This window comes from Zootoca vivipara, chromosome 3 (genome assembly GCF_965207765.1).
Source record: "Zootoca vivipara chromosome 3, rZooViv2.hap1.1, whole genome shotgun sequence".
In the NCBI taxonomy this organism is placed as follows: Eukaryota; Metazoa; Chordata; class Lepidosauria; order Squamata; family Lacertidae; genus Zootoca; species Zootoca vivipara.
The window spans coordinates 104573444-104599167 of record NC_142586.1 but is presented as its reverse complement, the minus strand read 5'-3'; the positions used below and the strand labels follow the sequence as shown (position 1 = coordinate 104599167).

General features: G+C 41.7%; 2 protein-coding genes across 4 annotated transcripts in view; one reads left to right on the top strand and one right to left on the bottom strand.

Annotated features, from left to right (window-relative positions):
- Positions 1–9176, top strand: part of PYGB (glycogen phosphorylase B) — a 40882-nt gene extending 31706 nt beyond the window's left edge. The window contains exons 13-20 of the mRNA XM_035111055.3: positions 269–370; positions 676–823; positions 2341–2399; positions 2688–2829; positions 3040–3247; positions 5033–5167; positions 5508–5574; positions 6643–9176. Of these exons, the coding sequence (XP_034966946.1) occupies positions 269–370; positions 676–823; positions 2341–2399; positions 2688–2829; positions 3040–3247; positions 5033–5167; positions 5508–5574; positions 6643–6795 (1014 nt within the window). The 3' untranslated portion in view covers positions 6796–9176. The remainder of the gene's footprint in view (positions 1–268; positions 371–675; positions 824–2340; positions 2400–2687; positions 2830–3039; positions 3248–5032; positions 5168–5507; positions 5575–6642) is intronic.
- A 5834-nt stretch (positions 9177–15010) lies between these two features.
- Positions 15011–25724, bottom strand: part of ABHD12 (abhydrolase domain containing 12, lysophospholipase) — a 29143-nt gene continuing 18429 nt past the window's right edge. For 2 of the 3 annotated variants that reach the window (XM_035111054.3, XM_088666820.1), the window contains exons 7-13: positions 25376–25505; positions 24622–24659; positions 23674–23753; positions 21840–21922; positions 21029–21107; positions 18913–19040; positions 15011–17706 (exon numbers count right to left, since the gene is read on the bottom strand). In XM_035111054.3, the coding sequence (XP_034966945.1) occupies positions 17667–17706; positions 18913–19040; positions 21029–21107; positions 21840–21922; positions 23674–23753; positions 24622–24659; positions 25376–25505 (578 nt within the window). In that variant the 3' untranslated portion in view covers positions 15011–17666. The remainder of the gene's footprint in view (positions 17707–18912; positions 19041–21028; positions 21108–21839; positions 21923–23673; positions 23754–24621; positions 24660–25375; positions 25506–25724) is intronic. The other variant, XM_088666818.1, reaches the window with a different exon arrangement.

Below are 25724 nucleotides of genomic sequence, written 5' to 3'. Positions count from 1 at the left end.
CCCACATTTTTGCTTCTGGCCCCACCCACCTTGACATGTGGCCTCTGCAAGGTTACCCAGAAGGAAACGTGGCCCTTTCATCAAAAAGCATCGCCCACCCTTGGAGTTTCTTGAGTCGGGGGGCACAAGAATAAAAGTCGCCATGTCCCTAACTTCATGGTCTTTTGTCCCTGGCAGTTCATGGTTTTTGTAGCGCAGGGAATGCGGAAGCAAACATCAGATAAGCAGGTCTGTCAATTGATGGTTTTCTTTCTTCTTTTCATTACAGAGAATTGGGGAAGATTTTCTAACGGATCTAAGCCAGCTCAAGAAGCTGCTAAGCTTTGTCAATGATGAGGCCTTCATCAGGGATGTCGCCAAAGTTAAACAGGTGAGGATGCCAACATGTTAGTGAGACATGCTGGGCTGCGGTCGGGGCAAACCGTATATGTTAATTGCTGGTTCTAACCATGTTCCAATGTATTTTAATTACTGTTTTTTTAACTAATTTGTTCTTGCGACTTTGTGTTTTCTAATTTTGCTTTAAAATATTGTAAGCTGCCTTACGGCATGTGTAGAAGGTGGGATATAGATAAGTTATATAATCTAGAATCCCAGCCTAGACCAAACTGTGCAGCTAGAGTCAGGCTTAAATGTCCCGGCCAGTAACTTCAGCCCCAAATTTCCTTTTGCCAGGAGAACAAGCAGAAGTTCTCAGCCTACTTGGAAAAACAGTACAAGGTGAAAATCAACCCTGCTTCTATTTTTGATGTGCACGTCAAAAGAATTCATGAATACAAGAGGCAGCTCCTCAATTGCCTACATATCATCACACTCTACAACCGTGAGTAACTTAACCCAGCAAAGCAGCAACTTCGGGGCTGCGGAATGCTTTTGGACAAAAATAATCATAATAATGCAGCACCAAATGTACACAGGAGATTGGAAAACTAGAGATAGTCTTCTCTCTGTGTCTGATGTGCTAAGTTTTCTTACATGCAAGGATGCTGTTGCAAGCATTCAGAAATGCAGTCACCCCACCTGCAAAATTGAAGATTTATAGTCCTGAGGATGCTTAACACATGGAAAAAAGTTGAGTTGGGGGGGGGCACATGATCATAGAATCGTAAAGTTGAGACCTAAGGGTAATCTAGTCCAACCAACAACAACAATAACAATAATTTATTATTTATACCCCACCCATCTGGCTGGGTTTCCCCGGCAGCTCTGGGCGGCTCCCAACAAAATATTAAAAACAGAATAAAACTTCAAACATTAAAAACTTCCCTAAACAGGGTTTCCTTCAGATGTCTTCTAAAAGTCAGATTGTTGTTTATTTCCTTGACATCTGGTGGGAGGACATTCCACAGGGCGGGTGCCAACGCTGAGAAGGCCCTCTCTGCCTGGTTCCCTGTAACGTCATTTCTTGCAGCGAGGGCCCTTGGAGCTGGACCTCAGTGTCCGGACTGAACGACGGGGGTGGAGACGCTACTGGGCTGAGGCCATTTAGGGATTTAAAGGTCAGCACCAACACTTTGAATTGTGCTTGGAAACGTACTGGGAGCCAATGTGTGGTCTCAGTGGCCACTTCCAGTCACTAGTCTAGTTGCCACATTCTGGAAAATGCCTTTGAATACTACTTGCTAGGAGTTGTGAGCAGGGAGATGGCTGCTGCACTCATTCTCCAGCAGGCCTCTTATGTTCTTAATTTTGCCCTGTGTGTAGATTAGGTTTATGAGCTGTGCCATTTAATAAACAGAAGGGCTGTCAAACATGTCATCAGCTGGCAGGCCAAGAGCGAGAATGTGGATATCTTGCAGGAAGTCATCTGTGTGGTTTGCAGATCATGTGCCGGAATGTGATAGGAGCCAGACCACGGCTGATGAGAGGCATTTATTTTGCGATGTTCTTATTGAGGCAGTGTACATCTTGCATTTAAAAGTACATCTCAAAATAATATTCTGCATAGCAACAGCCTTCGGTGGCTGAGTTCCATCATTGCTTTTTTTCTTTTTTCTGCTTTGCTTTTTATGAATGTATTTGCTAATCTGAGAGAAAAGAAAGATGAAAGAGAAAGGAGGGGAAAGGCCACAAATCTCTTAATTAATATAATAGTTTTAACAAAAAAAATTAAGATGAAATAATTACATAAGTTGAAATAGATTGGGCGGAGGGGAATCGCAACCTGTAATTGATAAAGAGAGACCATCTATGAGGTTATTGTTTTGTTGTTTTGGTTTACTTGTGTTTTATCTTGTATTTTATTCTGTGAACTGCCCTGAGATCCTTTGATGAAGGGCGGTATATAGATTTAATAAATAAATAAATGACAGAAATTAATCATCATGTTGCTTTTTCCAGGCATCAGAAAAGACCCAAAAAAGTCCTGCGTGCCAAGAACAGTTATGATTGGAGGAAAGGTAAGGGACTTGATGCTCAAGCAAGCTTCCTCCTCAGTGTTTCCTAAACTGCAGACAAGCACATGCACACATTCCCTCCCTAGGGAGCATGTTTCCTCTTGCTCCTGCAAGCTTTATTTTTCGAGGGTGTATACACGAGAACCACCCAGTTTTCCTGACATCCAGACTGAGGCTCTGTTATCAATGAATCTGGACATCACCCCTCCTGAAGCTCTTTGACTGACATACCCTGGCTCTTTCCCACCCAGTCCCTTTTGATCCACGTGTACCTTCCTTTTCTGCCTCCAGGCTGCCCCCGGCTACCACATGGCAAAAATGATTATCAGGTTGATCACGGCCATTGGAGACGTCATCAATAATGACCCTTACATAGGCGACAGGCTGAAAGTCATCTTCTTGGAGAACTACAGAGTGTCCCTTGCTGAGAAAGGTAAGAGGACGGTGTTCATAGGCGTTGGGCACAAGACTTCTGGAGACTTTTGGCTTGGGCTTTGGAAATAATGGTGCTTGAACCAGGCAAGGCAGGTGTTGTAGTGCTGAGCTACAATCTAGGCAAAGGGTGTATGTGTGTTGGTTTGTTTTAAGTAGGGGAGAAGCATTTTTTTTTTTACCGGAATATCTTTTTTTCACTCCACCCCAGTGATCCCTGCTTCAGATCTGTCTGAACAGATCTCCACCGCTGGGACTGAGGCTTCAGGGACAGGGAACATGAAATTCATGCTGAACGGAGCCCTCACCATCGGGACCATGGATGGCGCCAATGTAGAAATGGCTGAGGAGGCTGGAGAGGAGAATCTCTTCATTTTTGGCATGCGAGTGGAAGAGGTGGAGGCGATGGATAAGAAAGGGTTTGTATGAACAGCCATGTTAGCCTTGCGTCCTAGAAAAAGGCTGTGTAGCAGGGATGGCTTTCCCTTGACGTCCCTTGGTCTCAGCCTTGCTTCAGCTGCATGAAAACTGCTCAAATTAAATGGAGCAAAGGAGACCTGTTTTGTGAGGTTGATGGGGGGAAACCTCAGCCCTCCACACTTCTCTGTCTCACGCTCAGGACTCTCCACTGGCCACACCTCCTCGCTAGCCACACCCTCTTACTCCAAGCCACACCCCCTTGGTGGTCATCCTTTACGCACTCCCAGTGTGTGGTTTTACCTGGCTGGAATTCTGGTTGTTGTGCTCCTTGATTGACTATTGTTGTTGTTGTTTAGTCGTTTAGTCGTGTCCGACTCTTCGTGACCCCATGGACCATAGCACGCCAGGCACTCCTGTCTTGCACTGCCTCCCGCAGTTTGGTCAAACTCATGTTCGTAGCTTCGAGAACACTGTCCAACCATCTTGTCCTCTGACGTCCCCTTCTCCTAGTGCCCTCAATCTTTCCCAACATCAGGGTCTTTTCCAAGGATTCTTCTCTTCTCATGAGGTGGCCAAAGTATTGGAGCCTCAGCTTCACGATCTGTCCTTCCAGGGAGCACTCAGGGCTGATTTCCTTAAGAATGGATAGGTTTGATCTTCTTGCAGTCCATGGGACTCTCAAGAGTCTCCTCCAGCACCATAATTCAAAAGCATCCATTCTTCGGCGATCAGCCTTCTTTATGGTCCAGCTCTCACTTCCATACATCACTAGTGGGAAAACCATAGCTTTAACTATACAGACCTTTGTCGGCAAGGTGATGTCTCTGCTTTTTAAGATGCTGTCTAGGTTTGTCATTGCTTTTCTCCCAAGAAGCAGGCGTCTTTTAATTTCATGACTGCTGTCACCATCTGCAGTGATCAAGGAGCCCAAGAAAGTATTGACTAAATGGAGAATAAAGAGGAGCCTGCTAGGCAAAGACAACAATTACATATACCTCCAGCCCTGTCTGCTTGTGGCAAGTGGTCCCTACCAGGTTATACAGCCCTTGTTGGGGAAGGGCTGGGGGGGATCTTGGTTACTCCTTTTCCAAATAATTGCCACAAGATGTTTGCTCTGGTGATAGAGAGAAAGAGCACACACTATTCCAAAAAGAAATAGAAAAGAAATAGATTTTTAAAGCTGGAGTGTGGGAGAAGTTCTTCAAATACTACAGCAACTTATAAAAACACATAAGTGTAATGAGCACAGTACATAAGTTTATTGATCTGCTTGTGGGTTGCTTTGGACTAATTAACTCTACATAACTTGTACTAGATCTAATAATGGCAGACCACTTGCTAATAATTAGCTGAGCCTATGCGCTTTAATTTGACTTGGTGTCATCGTGGACAATTGCTTCGAAATCAAGTCCAGTTCGTCAGGCATTTGGACTTGGGCCAGCCCTGTCATTAGGCCGAGTGAGGCAGCCACCTCAGTCGGCAAATGCTTAGTGGTGGCAGGATGTTGGAGGAGAGCTGCGTGTGCCATGTGGCTTGCCTTATGCCCCTCAAACTACCCTTACGCTGCCCTCAGGTGTGGTGGAAGAGCCCGTTCCATCAACAATGTCGACACAAGGTCCAGCTGCCAGAATGTCATTTGCCTCAGATGGTAAAATGTCTTGGGCCGGCCCTCTTTGGATTACTTTAGTACAGGGCTGTTGACTCCTTTGAGTGGAGCATATAAAGCAACGTGTTCTGCAAGCGATGGCGAGAAGGTTGAAGGTGTCATTTGTTTCCTTGCTTAGGTACAACGCTAAGGAATACTATGAGAGGATACCCGAGCTCAAACAAGCTATTGACCAAATTGGCAGCGGCTTCTTCTCACCAGATGATCCCGGGTGCTTCCGAGATGTCGTCGACATGTTAATGTATCATGACAGGTGAGAGGCAGCATTCGAGCGCCTTCCCTGCATGCTCTAAACCAGGGTTACGCAGTGGTATGCGTTTCATGGATGATATAACCACCCCTGGCTTCACTTTTCTGACAGCCCATTGTGTGGCTTTTCTATGCCTTTGCAGCCACCCAGATGGCTCTGTATATTACGCTACCATCATTGAGAGGGAAATGGGCAGCTATTTATAATGGCTGACAGTCATTTTATGTCAAAGGCGTATACACTGTTGTATATGCCCTGGTCTTTGCAGTGGTGAGTATAAGAAAAAGGTGGAGAAAAGAGGCCTCTGATGTCGCAGTTACTCTCACACACTTCTTTGTTTCAGGTTTAAGGTGTTTGCCGATTATGAAGCCTACATCAAAGCTCAAGGGCAAGTGGACAAGCTGTACATGGTAAGACCAATGTTCAACAAGTTTTGAAGATTTAAAAAATGGGCTTATTTGATATCCTAAGGTGAACCAAGTGGTGGGAAAGGCCCCCCTCCGCTCAATGGATTTGTAGACTGAAAAGTGCATTTCAGCAGTTTGGGTAGCCAAAATGTGAATTTCAGCCAGCAAACTGCTGTCTTCCTTATTCATTCATTTTGTATCCTACCTTTCTTTACAAAGATACCTGAGGCAGCTAACCATGTAAAATGAAAAAAATATATTAGAAAACCATCTAAATGCAGGCAGAAGAGCAGATGATATACAAGTCAAGTAAGCAAGATATATCTTCAAACAATGATGAAACATCAATGGGAAAAGTGTCAGATTGTGGGCAGGGAGTTCCACAGCCAGGGTGCTAACACTGAGAAGGCCCTGATGGAATAAAGTAGGTTGGAGAGAGGGTGGACAACAGGCCGCAGGAGGAAATAAGTCTTGGCTGCCATATATTCTGCTGCTGTAAGAGAGTTATGGACATATGACTATTGTAGGGGTTGTAGATTCCCTATTAAAGGTTAGCTATTATATACAGGCAAGGGGACACGGGTGGCGCTGTGGTCTAAACCATTGAGCCTTGGACTTGTTGATCAAAAGGTCGGCGGTTCGAATCCCCGCGACGGGGTGAGCTCCCGTTGCTCGGTCCCAGCTCCTTCCAACCTAGCAGTTTGAAAGCACACCAAGAAGTGCAAGTAGATTAATAGGTACCACTCCAAAAGGAAGGTAAATGGCATTTCTGTGCACTGCTCTTAGTCATGCTGGCCACATGACCCGGAAAAACTGTCTGTGGACAAACGCTGGCTCCCTTGCCGTAAAGCGAGATGAGCGCCACAACCCCGGAGTCGTCCACAACTGGACTTAACTGTCAGGGGTCCTTTACCTTTTTATTATATACAGGGGGCGACCATTTTATGCACAAGATGACCCAGGACATCATCCCCGCGTAAATGGGGGGGCTGCCTGTAATAATAACCTGCATTGTGTCTTTTGGGGTTCCTCTGCTGAAGCTACCAAACTTCCCACTCGTTTCCTTTCTAGAATCCCAGAGAGTGGACTAAAAAGGTAATCAAGAACATTGCGTGCTCTGGCAAGTTTTCCAGTGACAGGACAATTACCGAGTACGCCAGAGAAATCTGGGGGGTGGAGCCCTCTGCCGTGAAGATTCCTCCACCCAACATCCCGAGGGAGTAAGTCCGCTGCAAGAGGTGCATGCAAACGCCCTGCTACTCTGGCACTTCCTGCTTCCCAATGAATATTCCACAGATGAATTCAAAACGTGCATTTTACCACCCGCTGGGCGTCTCATATATTTATAAAAGGCATGGTGGTTACTTGAAAAGGGAGGCAAACTGGTGCTCTGCGGGATTACAGCCAATAAGCTTTTACCTTCTTGGCAGTGATAAGATTCTGAGCCTAAAGCAGGGAGCTTGAGTGAGGAAGGTGAGATGAGGCCATTCTCTCTTTTAAAACCCCTATTTAACCAATGCAACCCGCATGCATGTTCTGTACTGTTGAGGTGGTACCCGACTTCCCAGGCCCTTTTGCTCCCATGCCAGGCTGCCCTGTTTAGTTAGGAGATGCTTATGTCCGTTTGAATAAGAAAAAATGCAAAGACAAAGAGTTGGGTGCTGTCAAATGACTTGCTTTGAACAAACGTGCTGCCTGCTGTAGGCAGGTTAGGCTGGAACTCTTCAATGACCCCCCAAATAGATGCACTTTTCAGATATCATGTTCTGAAGAAATCCCCATCCTTCCTGCTATTAGACGCCGAAACGGTTGTTATTCACCTGCTCCAGTTTTAAACTGTCAGTTTGCATGTGCTCAACTCAAGTGTTTTTTTAATTGAGAAGATCTTTCTCTATATATAACTATATGGAAACGTCAGGCAACAGGACACCCAAAGAACACCTGGGGGTTTAACAAGGTTGCTGAAGAATATTTAAGCAGTGCTGAAAGGCCTATTGCTGTCATCTAGAGTGCAGACCAGCCCAACACGTGAAGATGATGCTACTAGAGAGAACCTGTAGTCTGCTAGATACTTGCCAGTCTTCAGCAAAAAAAATCCCCACCCAAAAAAGCCAAGATGCTTTTTTTGAGTCTTCAGGTACACCCACCATCTGTGGTTTGTACATAGCTGCCAAGTTATCCCTTTTTTTAAGGGATTTTCCCTTATGCTGAATAGGCTTCCTCGCGAGAAAAGGGAAAACTTGGCAGCTATGGGTTTGTAGGCTCCTTTTGGCTTAGTGGGTCATAAGTTGCGCAGCTTTGATGCAGAAGTTACATTTCCTGCAGGAGGGGTGGGGAACCTGTGGCCCTCCAGATGTTGGACTGTCAACTCCCATCATCCCCGACCATTGGCCAGGCTGACTGGGGGCTGATGGGAGATGGAGTCCAGCAACACGTAGAGGCCACCATATATAGTCCATCCCCGTATTACACTCCAGTGTAGAGGACCACACCTGGCAATACATGCAGCTAGCTTGTTAGAGTCACAGCTCCACTTCCAGTGGCCTTCATGCATCAGTTACTGTTTCTGGATGTCAGATTCCTACCTTATTAAAAGAAAACGGCATCTATCGTTTGATTCCTTTGAGATTTAATTTCATACCGTACCATTAGTTCATACCGTACTATGAGCCAGCTCTTGCAGCCTGGGCTGCTAAATAAGTGGCTGCTCATTTCTAAGGGCTGGGGAAATGGGGTGGAAAAGTGGCTTGATCCCAGCTGGAAATGGACTGCCAAACTCAACATGCACTTTAATGCAGAATACCAGGACCAGAAATGAATGTATGTTGTTATATAAAATTCCAGAACCAGAGGGTTCCTTAAAAGTGCTAGTTCCTTTTTTTCCAGAAATCATCACCAGTCAATAATTGTATCTAGTTACAGGTAGGTAGCCGTGTTGGTCTGGATCGAAGTAAAATAAAAAAATTCCTTCAGTAGCACCTTAAAGACCAACTAAGTTTTTATTTTGGTATGAGCTTTCGTGTGCATGCAGGTATCTGAAGAAGTGTGCATGCACACGAAAGCTCATACCAAAATAAAAACTTAGTTGGTCTTTAAGGTGCTACTGAAGGAATTTTTTTATTTTAATTGTATCTAGTTAGTATTAATTTGACGAAATGCTGAAACACATGCCATATGAAACGATCACCCACATATATTTTCTACTTCTTATATGGGTCTTAGTGGCCCCACCAAAAAAAACATGATCGATGTTATTAAAGTTCACCATCTCTTTTGACGTGGTGGTGCTTAGCCAATGCAACTAGATTGCCCCTGGGTATTGAATACCCCATGAAAATAAATTGATCCAGGTGACACTAAATACGTTTTCAAGGCAAATTAAGTCATGTTACAAAAATTAATTGCTGAAAAAAATCCATAAAACTTAACAACTTTGTGAAACGAATACCTGAAAAGTAATGCCTTTCATTGTCGTTTTCATTTCATGACAATCCACTGTATTTTCTTTTAAAAGTTTGTGTAGTTTTGCCGCAGCTTGTGCAAAGGATCAATATTTCTGTATTTCTGCTGTAAAATACAACACTTTCTGTTGTGTGGACCACCCATTTGATTGAGTAAGCACCTGTGATAGACATTTAAAACTTGCATGTTTATGCAACATCCAAGTGAATTGTCGGATAAATCCTTCACTACTGCATCTTTGCAGTTAGATCCTCCCAAAACACAGTTGTTGTTTTAGAAAATGCATAAATGTATCTTTCTGAATCTTGCGGTAGGCATCAATTAATAACCTAAAAGGAAAAGGGAATATGATGTTTTGACCATTGAATAATTCCCCCTTTCAGCACTGCTTGGCAGGTGCTGGTAGTTCAGCCCAGGAAGCTTGCGTTTGCTTGCCAAGATGGTGTCATTTAGATGTTGTGGACTACAACTCCCATCATCCCTAGCCTTGCTGGCTGGGGATGATGGGAGTTGAGGGAAGGGTGCTTTTTGTTTTGTTTCTACTTCTATCCTTTGAACCTTTGACCTACCTATGACCTTGGTAACTATGGGCTATAGGTGTGGTACCAGAAATAGTCTCTATATTTAACAAAGATGTTAATGTTTATTGAGTACACAAACCTATGTGGTTACTTTAACATGCTATTGCCTGTTTTAATTGGCATACACTGTCTGACTTGTAGCTGTCACTTAAATACCAACTGCTTATTTTACGCTGCTATTAGTAAACCAAGAAAACGTTGAGGAAGCAGTTAGATATCCTGTTAAAACCCTTTTGCCAGATTGTCCATATTTTACTCCACCCCAGTTGAGCCTCAACAATGCTCTTAACTGAGGACTTTTGTTGAAGCCTCAGTCTCAACCCCTACTGACCTCCCAGAGATCTGTTTCTGTAATATTGTCCTAGAATCTTCCTTTGGTTCTCTTACCAGACACTCCAAACTTCCTCTCACTTCGTCTCCCTCACTTGCCCAAGCCAAGTGATTCAGCTACCTAAGCAAAACTTTGGCCACCAAGCCACTCTGCCTTCCTTTCGGGTCTTCTTTCTTCTTCCTTGATCATCTGCTGCTGTTGTCTTCTTCTGGCTGTCCACCACAGACACCAAGCCCCAACCAACACGGACTGGCCCAAACTGACTAGCCCCCAGCCTTATATGCCCCACCCTGCCTAGCCCCCAACCAATCACATGGTCTAACTAAATGTTCTAAACCTGCAACCACAAATCAGACTAGACATTCTGTTCTTCTTTTGCATACTCAGAGTTCCATCTCCAACTGCTCCTCAGCTGTCAGTTAAAGTCCTCCAGTGATAGTTAAACCAGCTCGACTTACGAATTTAATCCGTTCCGAAGACACCTTTGTAAGTCGAAAAATTCGTTAGTCGAAAAACGCCATTGGAAACACGATTTCCCATAGGAATGCATTGAAAACGGAAAAATTCATAAGTCGAAGCAACCCTATCTAAAAATTCGTAAGTCGAAAAACCCCTATCTAAAACTGCCACATTTTTTTTGTTTCGTTTTTTGATGTCGAGACATTCGTAAGTGCGCAGCCATTACCCCCATTCGTAAGTCGAAAAATTAGGTTGTCGAGTCGTTCGTAAGTCGAGGTACCACTGTACATTAACAAAACAAATAGCCATTAAAACAGAAGTTCAAATAAGCAGGATATATTCAAGGGGTCCTGTGAAGGCACCATGTGGGCTAGTCCTGTTAAAGAAACACTTCTTTAATCTGAGATGGTCAATTGCAAAGTGCAAGAGTTATTGAAATTATCCCCATTCTATTAAAGCAGAAAAGTTAATAGTTAAGGTGCTGTCATGCTTGAGTGGACTACAGACTTTAAATGCAGTGTATATTACATAGAATGTACCCAAGGGTATGAATATAAAGTCAAAGAACCAACTAGGTGACGCTATGGACTAAAATCAGCATTTTAGTGGGCATGTGTAAGGCAGAGAACAGTAAATTAGCAAAAGATTGAAGAGAGGGAAGAAAAGGTGGGGTGGAGAATGGCAAAGGTGAGAATCCTGATTAACCATGCTCTTTCTATAGCCGCCTGACAGAACCATCACACATCACAGGCCCCTTTTATAGTTTTCTGCCACCTCTACCCCCCTCCAGATGTTGTTGAACTGCAACTTCCATCAGCCCCAGACACCATGGCAAATAAACAGGAACTATAGTATATGATATCTGGAGGACACCATAATGGTTGCCACATATCCGGAATAGTGCAACACATCCTCATCTTATCCCTCCAGGTGTACAATAGACTAATTAATGTGTGAGGTGATGAAGACCTTGCCTAAGGCCACCAGATACAGCTGCCTCTAACTCAAACCCAGCTCTTTCATCTCCAAATGCAGTATTTGGACAAAAAATAGGTTTTAAATAACTGAAGGTTACCTGCTTTGGCTAGAGCCTGCAAAAAGGCCATCCATTGAAAGAGTCCCTACCTTCCTTGCCTTGCAAACTTGTTCTGTAGGTTCCCATAAAAAGTGTGAATGTTTGACCCTTCTTAATCATTCTAAGAAATAAAGATGGTTCAACTAAAACAGCAGGAAGCCAGCAAGTTTATAAGCAAACAATAGGAAATGCTTGACTGTAAAGGGGACATTTCAAAGAGGAGTGGAATAGTTTGTGGCAACCCAGTGTACTCCATCACTGAAGGTTCATACATATAAACATGCTTTTAAGGGCATTTGAGGTAAGGGCTAGCCTCTACCATCTCCATTTATGCTGAGTAGGCTTGTGGACGCAGGTGGCGCTGTGGGTTAAACCATAGAGCCTAGGGCTTGCCAATCAGAAGGTCAGCGGTTCAAATCCCCGCGACGGGGTGCGCTCCTGTTGCTTGGTCCCTGCTCCTGCCAACCTAGCGGTTCCAAAGCACGAAGTGCAAGTAGATAAATAGGTACTGCTCCGGCGGGAAGGTAAACAACATTTCTGTGCGCTGCTCTGGTTCGCCAGAAGCAGCTTAGTCATGCTGGTCACATGACCCGGAAGCTGTACGCCAGCTCCCTCGGCCAGTAAAGTGAGATGAGCGCCGCAACCCTGCGACTGGACCTACGGTAATGGTCACGGGTCCCTTTACCTAGGCTTGTAGAATTCAACTCTCTATTCCAATGTCATCGTTAGGAAGCAACCATTCTGTTTGCCTTCCTTTGCATATGCAAATCTGTCCCTCCATTAAAGTGAGTGGGAGAGCCCCTAGCAGTACATGAACACACTAGGTGTGAGGTTGGTGGGCTAGAGTTGACACATCATGTGCTTTTCGTTCATTTTATCAAAAGCAGAACAAACAATTGAAGGATTTCCTGGAAGGACCGTTTTGGAATTTGAACATTAATGCTGTTAATCTCACCCTTGATGGAACGGTTTATAGTTTGATTACAGGTCAGTAGTTGTGTGCCTTGTTCTGCTGCGTCCATCTAAAACTCCAAATACAGGGTTGTGTCTAACGTTGGCGTAGACAGTTGAAATTAATGGAGATTACCAACTCCAGTCTATTATTTTCAATGTGTTTAATTTAGCTGGATACAACCCAAGGGAATAACATTGTGCTCTCTTGTTTCTCGTTATGTCTATTTAAATATACTTTTAAGCAATCAGGAACATCTAACTCTAATGATAAAGCACTGTCATGCTTTGAGTCTCAAGCATAAAATGTCACATGCAGACATTCCCACTTTGCAATGCAATTTTGTTTATATGGCCTAAAAATCCAACCTAGTAATTAACTTTTACTGCAAATATGACATTTCTTCAGACAAGAGTGGGCTGGAGTAGCAGAACTGGATCATTACTGAATATCTCTGACTTAACCAAAATGGTCCATTGCTTGCAAAATAAATGTTGTTTGTCACTCTCATAGCACTTTCAAAACTTTGAGATTTTGAGTTTGTGTATGTGTGTTTGATATACTACTGTCAACCTCTTGTGCTCTCAAAATTATTAAAAGTCACACAGCCATCCATTGTAGTCGCTCTTTATTTCATTACGTGGACACAGTGCTGACTGTGAATGGACTTTGGGTGGATTCAGCAGTGCTTTATTATTTTTTAAGGAGTGTCAGCATAATCTCTAGTTCTGCTGCTTAGATTTCCATAAAACGGGCACCTGTACATCAAAATATTTTTAGTAGGGTGGCTTATCCTAATGAGAAGAATGGGGAAAAGGCTTTGGGGGGGGGGGGAGGCCATCCAGTGAAGTCTATTGGAAGATTAGGACGTATATAAGGTTGCCATTATGTCCTCTTTTTCCAGGACAGGTCCCCTTTTTCATGGGTATGTAAAATGAGAGACGTCAGTGACCCATTGTTAAAAGTAGAAGTCGGCAAATGTGTCCTCTTTTTTGTTCTTCAAAATATGGCAACTCTACATAGAAGAAAGTCCTTCACACACTGCATAGTTAAATTGTGGACTTAGCCACCAACTTGGCTGCCTTGAAAAGAAACTCAGACAATTTAGTGGGGGTCTTTCAATGGCAACCACTCATGATTGCTATACACTACATCTCATATCAGGCTTCTGAATTCCAGCTGATGGGGAACAGCAGCAGGAAAGGATTGTTTCATTCAGGTCCTGCTTGAAGGAAATGAGCAATGGAGATGGCTTGACCCTGTTGCATAATCTCCCCCCACCTCACAAACTCCTCTGTATGTTTAAGTATAATCTGCCAAGTAACATTTAACATATCTGACCAAGTAGGCTCGGGTCCAGAAAATCTTGGGCCACAATAAATGTTAGCCCTTAAGAGTGTCATCAGACTCCTTGCTGAATATTTATCAGAAACAGAGTCCAAGATATGGGTGTCACCACTAACTTTTCCTGGAGTGTCCACTTTGGTACCGGTAGGAATTCAGCTGAGTATTAAATCCTCAATTACATACCGTAGCTCTTCCACCAGGGGACGGATCATTACTGAACACAGAAGTATTCCATTTTGCTTGCAGCTCTTTGTAAACAGAGATATCAGTCAATGGGAGGTCACAAGACTTGCAGCAGAACAAAGAAATACTGAAGAACTCAGGAGCTTCAAACAACTTTTACCTAAATTACACCTTTCTTTCATCCAGAAGCCTCTTCACCCACTTCAAGAAAACTAGGTTTCTGGTAAATGTTAGCTGTGTCAGTATATCCAAACGACTAAGTATTTCCCTTGTCTCAAGAAACTGTTGTGAAAGGGAGAGAGCTAGGGACTTCTCTAAACTGCAGTTCCCAAGATTCCTTGGAGGCAGCCATGAAAAATATAGGAACATAGGAAGCTGCCTTATATTGAATCAGACTTTTGATCTGTTTAGCTCAGATTTCAAGCAGAGGACAATTCCAGCCCCACCTTGCCCAAAGCTATGCTGAGGTGTAAGATGCTCATTGGGCAGTATGTTTAAAGCTGCAACGTTAAGTGGACAAATATGGGTGCCAATAAAGATGATGATTGTAGGACACTTCACAGTGTAAAGTGCTACAGAAATTATAATGAACAACTAAACACATGGACCGCAATCCACAATTTCAAAGGACAAGAGAGGAACTCACTCAGCAAATGGAGAATAGAAGAACTTGCAACCCTACATTCATGTTGAAAATTGGTTGCCAAACATCACAGTATATGTACCAACTCTAGGAAACAGAAATCCAAAGTCCATTGTAAGTATGGAACACATGAGTTGTCAGACTTGGGGCAGTGATGAATCACATGCTACTGGCTACTTAGTACATTTCTGCTACTCGGGGGAGCTTTGAAAGAAATCAGTTGTATCTCCGTTCTGCCATTAGCCCCAGACAAATCACAATGGGCAGGATGCAATATTTCCTTGAGTAGTCGGAAGGTATTTCTGCTTGCCTCCCTAATTCTATGTGTCTTTTTTATAGCATTTTCCTGGGCAGATCCAGAAGCCCATAATTTTTATTTTTCAAAAAAAGGCCAATACAACAAAAATTCTTAAGTAATTTGTTTTATTAAAACTACACACTTTTTAGATAAACATTTCCATTTCAATGTGTATCACTGGCCTAATAATTGGAACATATGTCTCGGAATAAACAGCACTGATACATGCGCTGGAATCTAATTTTTGTTGCATGGGAGGAGATGACATTTCCACATTGGTTTGTACTTTTACCAACACTAAGGTGGGCGATAGCAGCAGCAGCAGCGTTGCATGGAACATTCTGTTTGCTTTGACAAGAAAGGCAAAGTTAAGTGTTTCTGTCCTTGTTAGTGTAGTAAACCAAAGCACATGGAATGTAGGAGGGAAGAGATGGGATTGTATATGTGGCACAATTTGCTCCTAGGTTATGGTAAATCAAAATCTTGGTAGATCTCACTACAGCAGAAAGTCTCACTGCAAAGAACAAGCTACTGTCTGCTTTGGAAGTATGATAATCTCTAAAATACAACTCTTTGATGCATGCAAAACCAGAGTATTCCATATACAGACAATATTAGCAAACACTGCTCTCTAATACACTTCAGGCTGAATAATTCACTTCTGAACACTAATATCTAAGACTACAATGCCAAATGCTTGTATGTTTGTGGAATGATATAGTTCAGGGCCAATGACACAAAACCTGGAGCTACTGTAAATCAGTCGGGCCCAACAGCTAAACTGCCCATGGCCCTCTGATTCCTACTCACAATGTCTCAAACTGTCTGCCATGCCATGCCTGCATGAATGGTGGACTGAGAATCCTGAAGAAGAGCATGCTGAACTCACGTCTGGTTTAAACAGAAGCCCTGACACGAGTGAGATGGGGAAGGAATGGCAGTTTTCAGTTAAGAGCCATGGTGAACTGCAAGTCATCAGGACTCTTTAAGGTCTAGTATTGCACTATGTAGCATTTCCTTCAAACACCTCCAAAAGGTTACTAAAGTGGTCTTTACTGTGTAATAAGCAAAAACAGATTTTTGCTCATTACAACTGTCTTCTTCTCAATATGGATGGATTGATGCATTTAAAAAAATATATGTAAATTCAACAACATAATGGCTAAATGTGTCAAATTTTTACGCATCAAAAATGGACTCCAGCAGCCATAATGAGACCGAATCATCATGAGGTATATAAGGCCAAGGCCAATAAGGGAAAGCAATATGAATTTTAGATTCAGCATTTGTTACTATTAATTTATTATCGTGCTGCCTGCTAAAATTTCGATTCAGGCCAGGATTGTTTTGCTACAGCTAAAAAAATGAAAAATAAGTATTTGTTCCTAGCATGTGCCAACTGAAGGAAACATTCAAGGCTGGTCAGGAAGTTTTCATATACCTCTAGCTTTTAATTAATATATATATACCAAACTAAATATTTAATGCAAAAAAATATTTTGTATTCACTTTCAATGCCTTTGCTTGGTCTGAAAAAATTAGGGCTTTCAAATATAATTGCTAATATTTTGCTGTTAAGGAAAGTCAGAGCAAATGTTTTATTGCCAATGAAAACCAACATAATTTACCAGATGAGAACTTCAGGTTAAAGTATTTTGATGTAATTTCTCTTACAGAAAACTTTTGACCAGCTTTAATGTACCTGAGTATTATTTTTTAAAAAAAGAAAATGGAAGGGCTGTAGCGGTATGAAGGACCATGATTATGAAAAATGATACCAATTTTTCTCACCCCCAAAGTGCTTATATGTCTCTAGAGGAGACTGGAAGACATCTTCATCACAGCAGGAAAAAAAATATCCACCCATTCTAGACAAAGTATATAGACACCTTCTATTTACTGAAGGAGTCTTTCGAACAACTTTTGAGGGTGCAATTTGTATTCAATACATCTCACTTCACCCATTGGACCTGTACATCTAAATAAAATGGTTTGGAGACAAGAAAGAACCTCAAAGTCAGAGGAAGAAAGAATCTTAAAGAGGATGTGTCTGTATATGAGGTATAATAAAGATGTTTATATATTATCTATATTTGAGAGACAACTAAGAAACTTCAAAGCAAGGCAACAGAGAAAGAGAAGCTTAGTCACTATTAAATAGTTGCCTTATTTTAAAGGAGAAACATCCTTCATTGCATTCTGAAATGTTTTCTTGAAAGCATCCTGATCTCTTGAAAGTTCTCAAATGAATTTCAGAACCAAAGAACCATATTCAGCAACTCCGCAGTTGCCAAGGGTAGGGAAACTCCTCACTGAACTAAAATCTATTAAAAGAGCAACCTGCAACTCAGGTAAACTAGATACAGCACTGAAATATTATTGTAGCTGTTGCATTTCTAAAGACAATTGCAGTTCATTTGCGTTTCCGAGTGCAAGAGGTTTTTGTGTTCTAAAAAGCTTTTGCGGCCGGACACTTGTAGGAATGTTCCTCATTTCTGAAAGTTTTTTGCCAAGTCCTTCTTGTGCTTGAACTTAGTTGTTTTGATTTGTTTGGTTCTCTTGTTCTTTAGAAGGGGCCTGGGGGGAGAGGGAGAGAGACAAGCCAGCGACTTTTCTTCGTATCTCTACTGCCCCAGAGGCTGGGTTTCCAAGTGTATGCATTAAGACTGAAGCAGGAATCTGTGACATATTCAGTGTCCGGGTTTTAAAGAATGGCAGACCTTTTCTTGCAGATGACAACTTAAGTCAACCATGCAGTTAGTCCTCAGTGACGATGCTCATGTCCCAATTTTCCCAGGAATTCCCTAAGAGGGAAAAATACACACACATTTATCAGCATTTAGTTGCTTTGGGACTTCAGCTTCATCCATTCTCTTCCCACCTGCCCTTCTGGGGCCAGTAGATTTCAGAACTCCAAAGTCAACTTAAGTTTTCCCACTTAGAGGCTCTTAAATGCCCTACACTGCAGAACAATCACTCTCTTTCAAAGATGGGATCATGATACTTAAAAACAAACAAGCAAAACAGATGAAGGGACACAAACATACACATAGTCTTACCAAGCTGTGGAACTTGAAATTATGTTTGTAGCTGTTTTTGTTTTTATTTAGACTAGTTTTCTATATCTTAAGATTTTTATTTAAAGTTTTTTGTAAAACAATTAACACAAAAAAGCCCTTGAGGTTCTGGGGTGCAGCCTTTTTTTGCTTATTCACATGTCAACCCCACTTATACATTTAAAACAAGGATGTGCAGCATTTGCCAGTGGTGGTGAGAGAAAATGTATGAATATAATGTCAAAGGGATGCACAGGGAGTGAAACTTTCCCTGCCTTAGGAACGCAGCACGCTGCGTTTCAGACTCTGCTCTTTCCTAGCCCTACTAGGAGATACTAAGGATTGTTTTTATGATATGTTTGTAAATCACTTTGATGTACATGCAGCAGGCTATTCATCGATTAACTGCAACAATGAACCTTTTTCATACAAAGCATGTGCTCTCCTACCAAGCTTCCTTCCTTTCCCCTCTCCTAGACCTGCTCAGATACTGGATGTGAACCAGGGTGAGAAAGAAGCACCCTAAGTGAAGTGACAGGTCAAAAGGAAGCAAGACAAGAGGGCAGGAGGGGGGGAAAAGGAGGATTGGCTATTCTCACCCACACACCCATTTTTATGCAAAACCCAAACCCGCCATCCTCCCTTACTTTAAATGCATTGTAAAAAGAGGAGACATGCAAACATGCATGACTGCACCAATCATATCTAGTTTGGCCCTCAAGTCTCACTCTCACACAAGTCGCTTGGCAAATGTTGCCAATTTAATCAGCAGTTACTAGCAATGATGTGCTTTTGTGCTTGGGTCCTACAATAAACCTCTGGGGTAAAGTGGAAACCAAGGGAAATTATTCCAGAATAAGCACATGCGCGCACACACACTTTTTGTTGCACAGCTCAATTGCATCTGTCTGTGCAAACGGCAGAACACACATGATGAGCGACCCTTTTAATTACCGCAATATTCGAGGTAGTTCTGGGCTCTTGTAGATGTATTTATGCCTGTAGCCTAGCTCTGTGTGAAATGGAACGAACTGTACTTTGTAATCACGGAAGCTCCGAGATGGGGCAGCAATGTTGTATAGCTGTAAAAGACATTTCAAAATGCAAGTTAATGAAATGCATAGCCCCCCAATACAGAGTGGTGACGTTTATTTCTGTAACTATATTTGATGTAACTAATTAAGCACCAGTTATTGCACAGCAATTTCTGTGCACGAGAAACAATCATACTTACTTCATGTCAGCTGGTTATACCACTCTTTGACCATTCTGTTCTACCTGAAACTGGGTAGTTACAAGAACATTGAAGGGACAAAGTCTCAAAGTACTTTTCAAATGTGACTTTATGGATTGAAGGAGAGATCAGAACTCAAAGGTTTGTGATATGTGGATCTGTGATATGTGAAGCTGCACATCTCTTGCTCAGAATTTTTTAAAAAAGAACTTTGAGTTTTAAGCAGTGATGGAAACTTTTCCAATGTTGTATAACAATGAACATGCACAAAGTTCAGTTGTTCACGACGTGTACACAAATATACCCAACATGGGCCTCTTGGACAGGTGTTGTTTTCCAAGGGAGGAAACCCATATTATCATAAAACTGAACACTGCTGGAACAAGGAACTTTTATTGATGTGTTCAGCAAGGAGGGGGCCTGTCTAATCCCACCTCGGAAGGAGTTCTACAGGCTTGGTCCCATTACATTAAATAAATACATGGCTTCTAGTAGTTGCAAGTCATGCATTTGAGCCATGGGGGGGCTACCAACAGGGACTCTCACAAAGCCTCTGTGATTGGGACAGGGTATATGGGATCTGGCAGTCCTTAAGTTGTCCTGGACCAAAGCTGCTAAGGACTTTTGTAAAATTAATAGAAGAACCTTGGAACCTTGTCTGGGCAGCTTTTAAGTACCAGAGTTAGTCCTGCTAATAGGAATATCAATAGTCCCCATCAATAGTCCAGATGCAGCAATTTGCACCCGCAAAACATTGTTCCAAACTCGTCCCATTTATGTTTTGCATCACACTGTTCCTGAAGGGATACTGTCCTTGTCTGTCAGATAAAGAGGCAATTTCCATGAAGTCTGAGCCCTCAGAGAGCTGACTTAAAGAGCTTCTCACCCTAGACGTGGGATAGCTGCCACCCCCTCAAGACTGAAGCACAAACTGGGCAGCAGAAATTACTCAAGATTAATTAGTGCAGAGTACAAAAGTTACAGTCATGCATATGCAGCATTATTTTTGGCACGTCCCTTTCACCACCGCCTCTTAGGAGCCAACTATTCCCAGCAACTTTAGGAGCCATCTGTGCAGAGCACTGTACAGAGAAACAAAATTTGCTTCAGGGCAGCTAAATGATGGACAGTTCTGGATTGTGGCAAAGGAAAGCAGAGGAAAGGAAATAAAAAGGAAGTTCATATAAAGCCAGATTCTGCCCACAGTTCTGTTCTGGTTAGCCCAGGCCCCGGGCCCAGGCCTGAATTACACATTCCATGCAAATGTGTGTATAACAGAACCTCAAAGGCTACTACTACTTGAAGGGAAAAGCAGTTTTGCCAGTAGCTTACCGAAAGGGAGCTGCACTGTAAAAGCAGCAGGCAAGGAAAACGTTAGGCACTCTGAAAATAGCTTCTACCCAAAGCTGCTTTTATCTAAACCAGTCACAGGGAAATGCATGTTACATGTTAGTTTGGTCCATGGAACCTGGAATTTAACATGGCCCTCTCTACTGTACACCAAAGCTCTTCCCCAGTTTTTTTGTGGGTTTTTTTGTAATAGTTTTTATTGTTTTATAGAAACAAAACAGAGACTCTGTTACAAATCATATGGACAGTAGAAAGTATATTTTTTTGTCATATAAACATGTATTGATAGAAACACACGTTTTATTATCAGGCCAACAAACTACACCAAAGTTGTGAGATACAGGAGATTTGAGTCCTTCTGTTTTGGAGTTAATAAAATAGATAAACTGAAACCAAGCCAAGCCATCTCAAACATGTCATTTGTAGTTTCTCCTCTAGCCACTCTGCACTTGGGGGGGGGGGGGGACTTAAGCTAAGGAAACACACCTTTTTTCCAAGATGAAATGGTACTACAGGATCATCTTCAGCATGAAGAATTAGCAGAGAGCAAGAAATATGCTTCACACTGTAAAAAAACAACACAACATTAATATGCAATTTTAAAAGTCCACCAACTCAGAATATCTACAGCTTAAGTCTACAGTGTAACTCAGAACAAGAAGTTTTATTTAAAATAAAACAGAATATTTCTGGTTAAAAATGAAGTAGGCCTTATAGATCCCCAACTTTTAAGTGAACAAGTTCAATAAACAAACATTTCTGTTATGAAGGCAGCAAAAAAGGAGGCATGTAGAAGCTATCCAGTGAGCTCGAGTTTGTCACATGCTTACTAGGGGCAGACGTTATGGGTGTACTTGGTGCAATTAGCTCCTGGCACTACAGTGTTTCTCATATTATAAGACACGTCTTATATTTATTTTTTCCTCAAAAAACACACACTATGGCTTATTTTCAAGGGATGTCTTATTTTTTTCCTCCTCCTCCTGCCGCGGCCGGCATTGCTGCTGCGCCTATCACTATGTCTTATTTTCGGGGTATGGCTTATATTCCTTGAATGCTTAAAAATCCTGCTATGGCTTATTTTATGGGTATGTCTTAAAATATGAGAAACAGGGTAAGTTGCACAATTTGATCCCTTGAAGCCAAGGTAGCTGACCTAGAGAAGCTGGTAGAAGTGCAGAGATTTGTGGACTAAGCCTTCAGGGATGAGACAGCAGCTTCTGATTCTCAGGATTTAGAAACCTATCAGGAAAAGCCTCAGTCAGAAAGACAAAGAACATTCAAGAGATTTACTTACTTCTCATCATTTGCAAACTTAATTCCACTCGATGTGATGGGATCAAGGAAGAACCAATCAAATCCTGGGAAATATCTATAAATCTGAATAAATAAAATTCACAAGAGTGTGAGTGATATGAGTATTGAAGTTTCTTTTTTGCTATTTCTGAACAATTAAAAAAAATACCAAACCCTAAATTGACTATAGTCACACATGAATCTAAAGAACTGGCAGAACAATGCAGACTGTGGAAGCATTTTTTTAAATGAAATGTTCAGCTGGTGATGGTTTTAAAATCTTCAATTGTTACTTTTTTAAAAGGTGCAATCTGTTCTATTACTTAAGATTTCTGCGAATGGTTTAGATTGAAAAGTTGGTCATACCGTAATACCAACAGCTTGCACACAGTAGCTCAGTTCTTATCGGGGAGGAGAAGGTGGGGCCAAATTTATTAAGAAGAAAATACATATTCACACCCTGCTCTTTGAGCGTGCACAGCTCATTCGTATAATAGAAAAAAGGAAATATCAGTTCTCCATTGGATGCTAATTCAGGAGTTGCTTCAACAAACCAGTGCGAAGTAAATAGGAAAGCGGGCTTCAATTAAACAAAAAATTAAAAAGAGAAGGACTGAAGCCACCTCATTCCCTGGTGATCATTTCCTATTGAGGAGTATTTTGACGAGGACAGAAGAGCTGCATCAAGCTAAACAGCCATTTAAAAAAAATGGGCCAGAGTAATTGGGGAGGATGGAGGATGTCTTCTTCCCCAATCCTAGCTTTTCAAATTAGTTCTAATATTTGACACACTATGCTAGAAGGACTCTCCTTTTCACTCCTCCCTCATTAGTGGAAAACACTCACATATTAGAAAGGAAGACTTCAACAAGCAGCTTACACTTTCCCCAACCAACCAACAAGTTGAGCACCAACAATTACTCCTCCCAGGGATATTAGTGCAAATGGCACCAGGTGTTCCCAGGATGCATGGCTCTTCATTGACTCAGCAAGGCCCTCTTTAGAAGATGTACTGTATATACCTGGAGGGTGTAGCTTACACCTGTTTACATTTCAGAGTAACCTAAAAACAATGATGGTTTACATAAGACCCAGTTGCAGGCATACAAGATGCATTTAGAGCTCTTCGATAGATTATCCCAGCTTTGCGAGTTAGTATGAAAAATTGAGAAGTGCAACACCCCATCTTCCGAGTGCTGATGCTTATTACCTTTTATTTCTACACTCATCTCTTAATAACTTGGGAGTCAAAGGAGGTCAAGCTTCAATTATACTGTACTATTAGGAATGTATTAGGAATGCATTTGCAGAGTGTGCTTCTGACAGAATTTTGTTGTACCTCTGGACTGGCAAAGCTCTTGCAGAAGAAAAAACATTTCCAGAATGTGGAAAAGACAATACAGTACAGTGGTGCCTCGCCTTACAAATTTAATCTGTTCCGAAGGCACCTTTGTAGGTCAAAAAAGTCAAAAAGCGCCACTAGAAACGCGATTTCCCATAGGAATGCATTGGAAACGGAAAAATTCGTAAGTTGAAGCAACCCCATCGAAAAATTCGTAAGTCGAAAAACCTTATCTAAAGCCGCCATGGTTTCCGTTCGGATGTTGAAAAAATCGTAAGCGTGCGGCCATTTGCCCCATTCGTAAATCGAAAAATTCGGTTGTCTAATCGTTCGTAAGTCGAGGCACCACTGTACTTGATTTTCAAAGGCTAGCTAGCTCATGAGCCAACAGACTTCAGGTACCACTAGAATTCTCAAGTGAACATGTGCATATGCATTTTTACCAGATCTGACATGTAAATATGGGAAATCCAGCATATAAATCTGTACTTGCCACTGAAAAAGGATGGCTTTTTGCTTCTTCACGTATGTTCGTAAAAGGTGACTCTAATATCAGGGCATCAGGGGGAGTTTCTGAAAAACAAATAACAGAACTACAGTGCTGTCCATTTAAGACACTAATGAGGGTCACTGGTGATTAGTGTTGCTAGGCTAGGGTGTGGGAGACTAGGGTTCAAATTCTGATGCTGACTATGGGCTAGTCACTAGTCTCACAGGGTGGTTGTTAGGATAAAATGGAGAGGGGAGAACTCTTTACACCAACTTGAGCTCTTTAGCGGAAAGGTGGAATACAAATATAATAAATAAATCTCTGTGCTATGCCCACTGAAAGATATGGAAGCTGCAAAGCAAATGCTTGGTATAATGCAAATAAATGAAAGGATGTTTGCATTATACAGCAGAATATGAATCCAGAGCCTGAACGAAACATGAGCTGCAATTCAAAAACATGTTCACTTGATCAGAAACGAAACAATATTCTCAATTTCCTCACCCCTCCTCCTGAAAGGGCATGAACTGATTACATTTTTAAAAGGTCAGCAGGCAGGTGACACTCAACTGAAATCAAAGGCTATGAGACTAACAGAAAGTTGTGAAGCAGAGCATTTCTACAAATATGCACCCTAAGCTTTGATCTCTGCAGCACAGAATGCCACGGACTAAAATTAAACATGTATATAGCTTAAGCTCTCAGTCCTACTTTTGCTGAAAGGTGACAGGCAGATGCGCCAAGATCATGTAAATCCTACAGCCTTTAAAAATGATAATAAAAGTTCACCTGCAGCTATTTTAAAACTCCCATAAAGATTTTTAAAGCTCAAAAAATCATTACTGCTAAACACAATCACTGTAACCCTGTTAATCTATTTTGAAAGACAGCAGGAAGGTGGGATGATATGAAATGCTTTTCGATAACATCACCAAAATATAACTCTCTTACCTCGCTCACAAAGACGCCTTACAAGATTGGTTGCAACTCTACAAAAACAAAAATAAAATATTCAATTAAAGATACCAATTACAGAAAATGGTCTTCCTTACAACCCAATCACACCCATGAGTCCTACTTTGTCCAGTGGGGTTTACCCCCATCTGTGCATAAGATTGTAATCTCAGTACCAAGTGCTGCTCAGCCTTTTGGAATGCCTACAGGAAAAAAACACAAAACTCTGTGCAACACTATACACCACAACTATGAGGTGCATCTTTAGTTCTGTGATATCACAAAGATTCCTTCACTGTAAAACACTATGGGTATCCAGTTTGCAGAGTTCACTGGCTGGCAGTCATAATAATGCAGATTTGAAATGGGGATAAATTGGCGCTGTAGACGTGTCCCAATAAAAGGAACAAATGAAGAGAGATTTTAGGTTGACACACATCCATTATAATTTCACTAGAGATGAATATGCTGCTCCAATAGGTTCTTTATATCCTAGGTTCCTTCTATCTTATTTTTAATTCATATTCTCCTGAATTCCATTATCTACGCAATATAGTCTATACTATGATTCGCTATTTGTTCAAAGAGTAAACACAAAAATCAAACTACAGCAATTAATTTTAATTCCCTGCTAATCCAACAGAAAGTACTTCAGACTACAATTACTGTATTCGGCATCGAATTGTTGTCTCAAATCCAATGTGTTGGAATAACGCAGCCTCTTATATTAAATGACTGCTTTGTGCCTTACCCAGTGCCCAAGGAGTGTCCCCATATATACACTGGATTGTCTCCACTTCTTGCTTTTATCCAGTCAAAAACATGAAGAGCATCATAGGTCATCCCACTCTCTGAGGGAGTGCCTATTGAGTCTCCCCAGCCTGCAAAGATAAAAGGTATTTTATTCCAGGAATCATGTTTCAAGCCAAACAAAATAAAGTGTTCTGGTTTCATGTCTGAATTAAGGCCAAATAAACTGAGTGGCCCAAGGCACTGCAACTTAAAGAACTATCAGTTCTTAATTGTCTTTTAACATCCTGGACCTAGCTGAGATACCCACTAAAGAAAAATTGAACTGGCAGAATACCAAAACTAAAGTC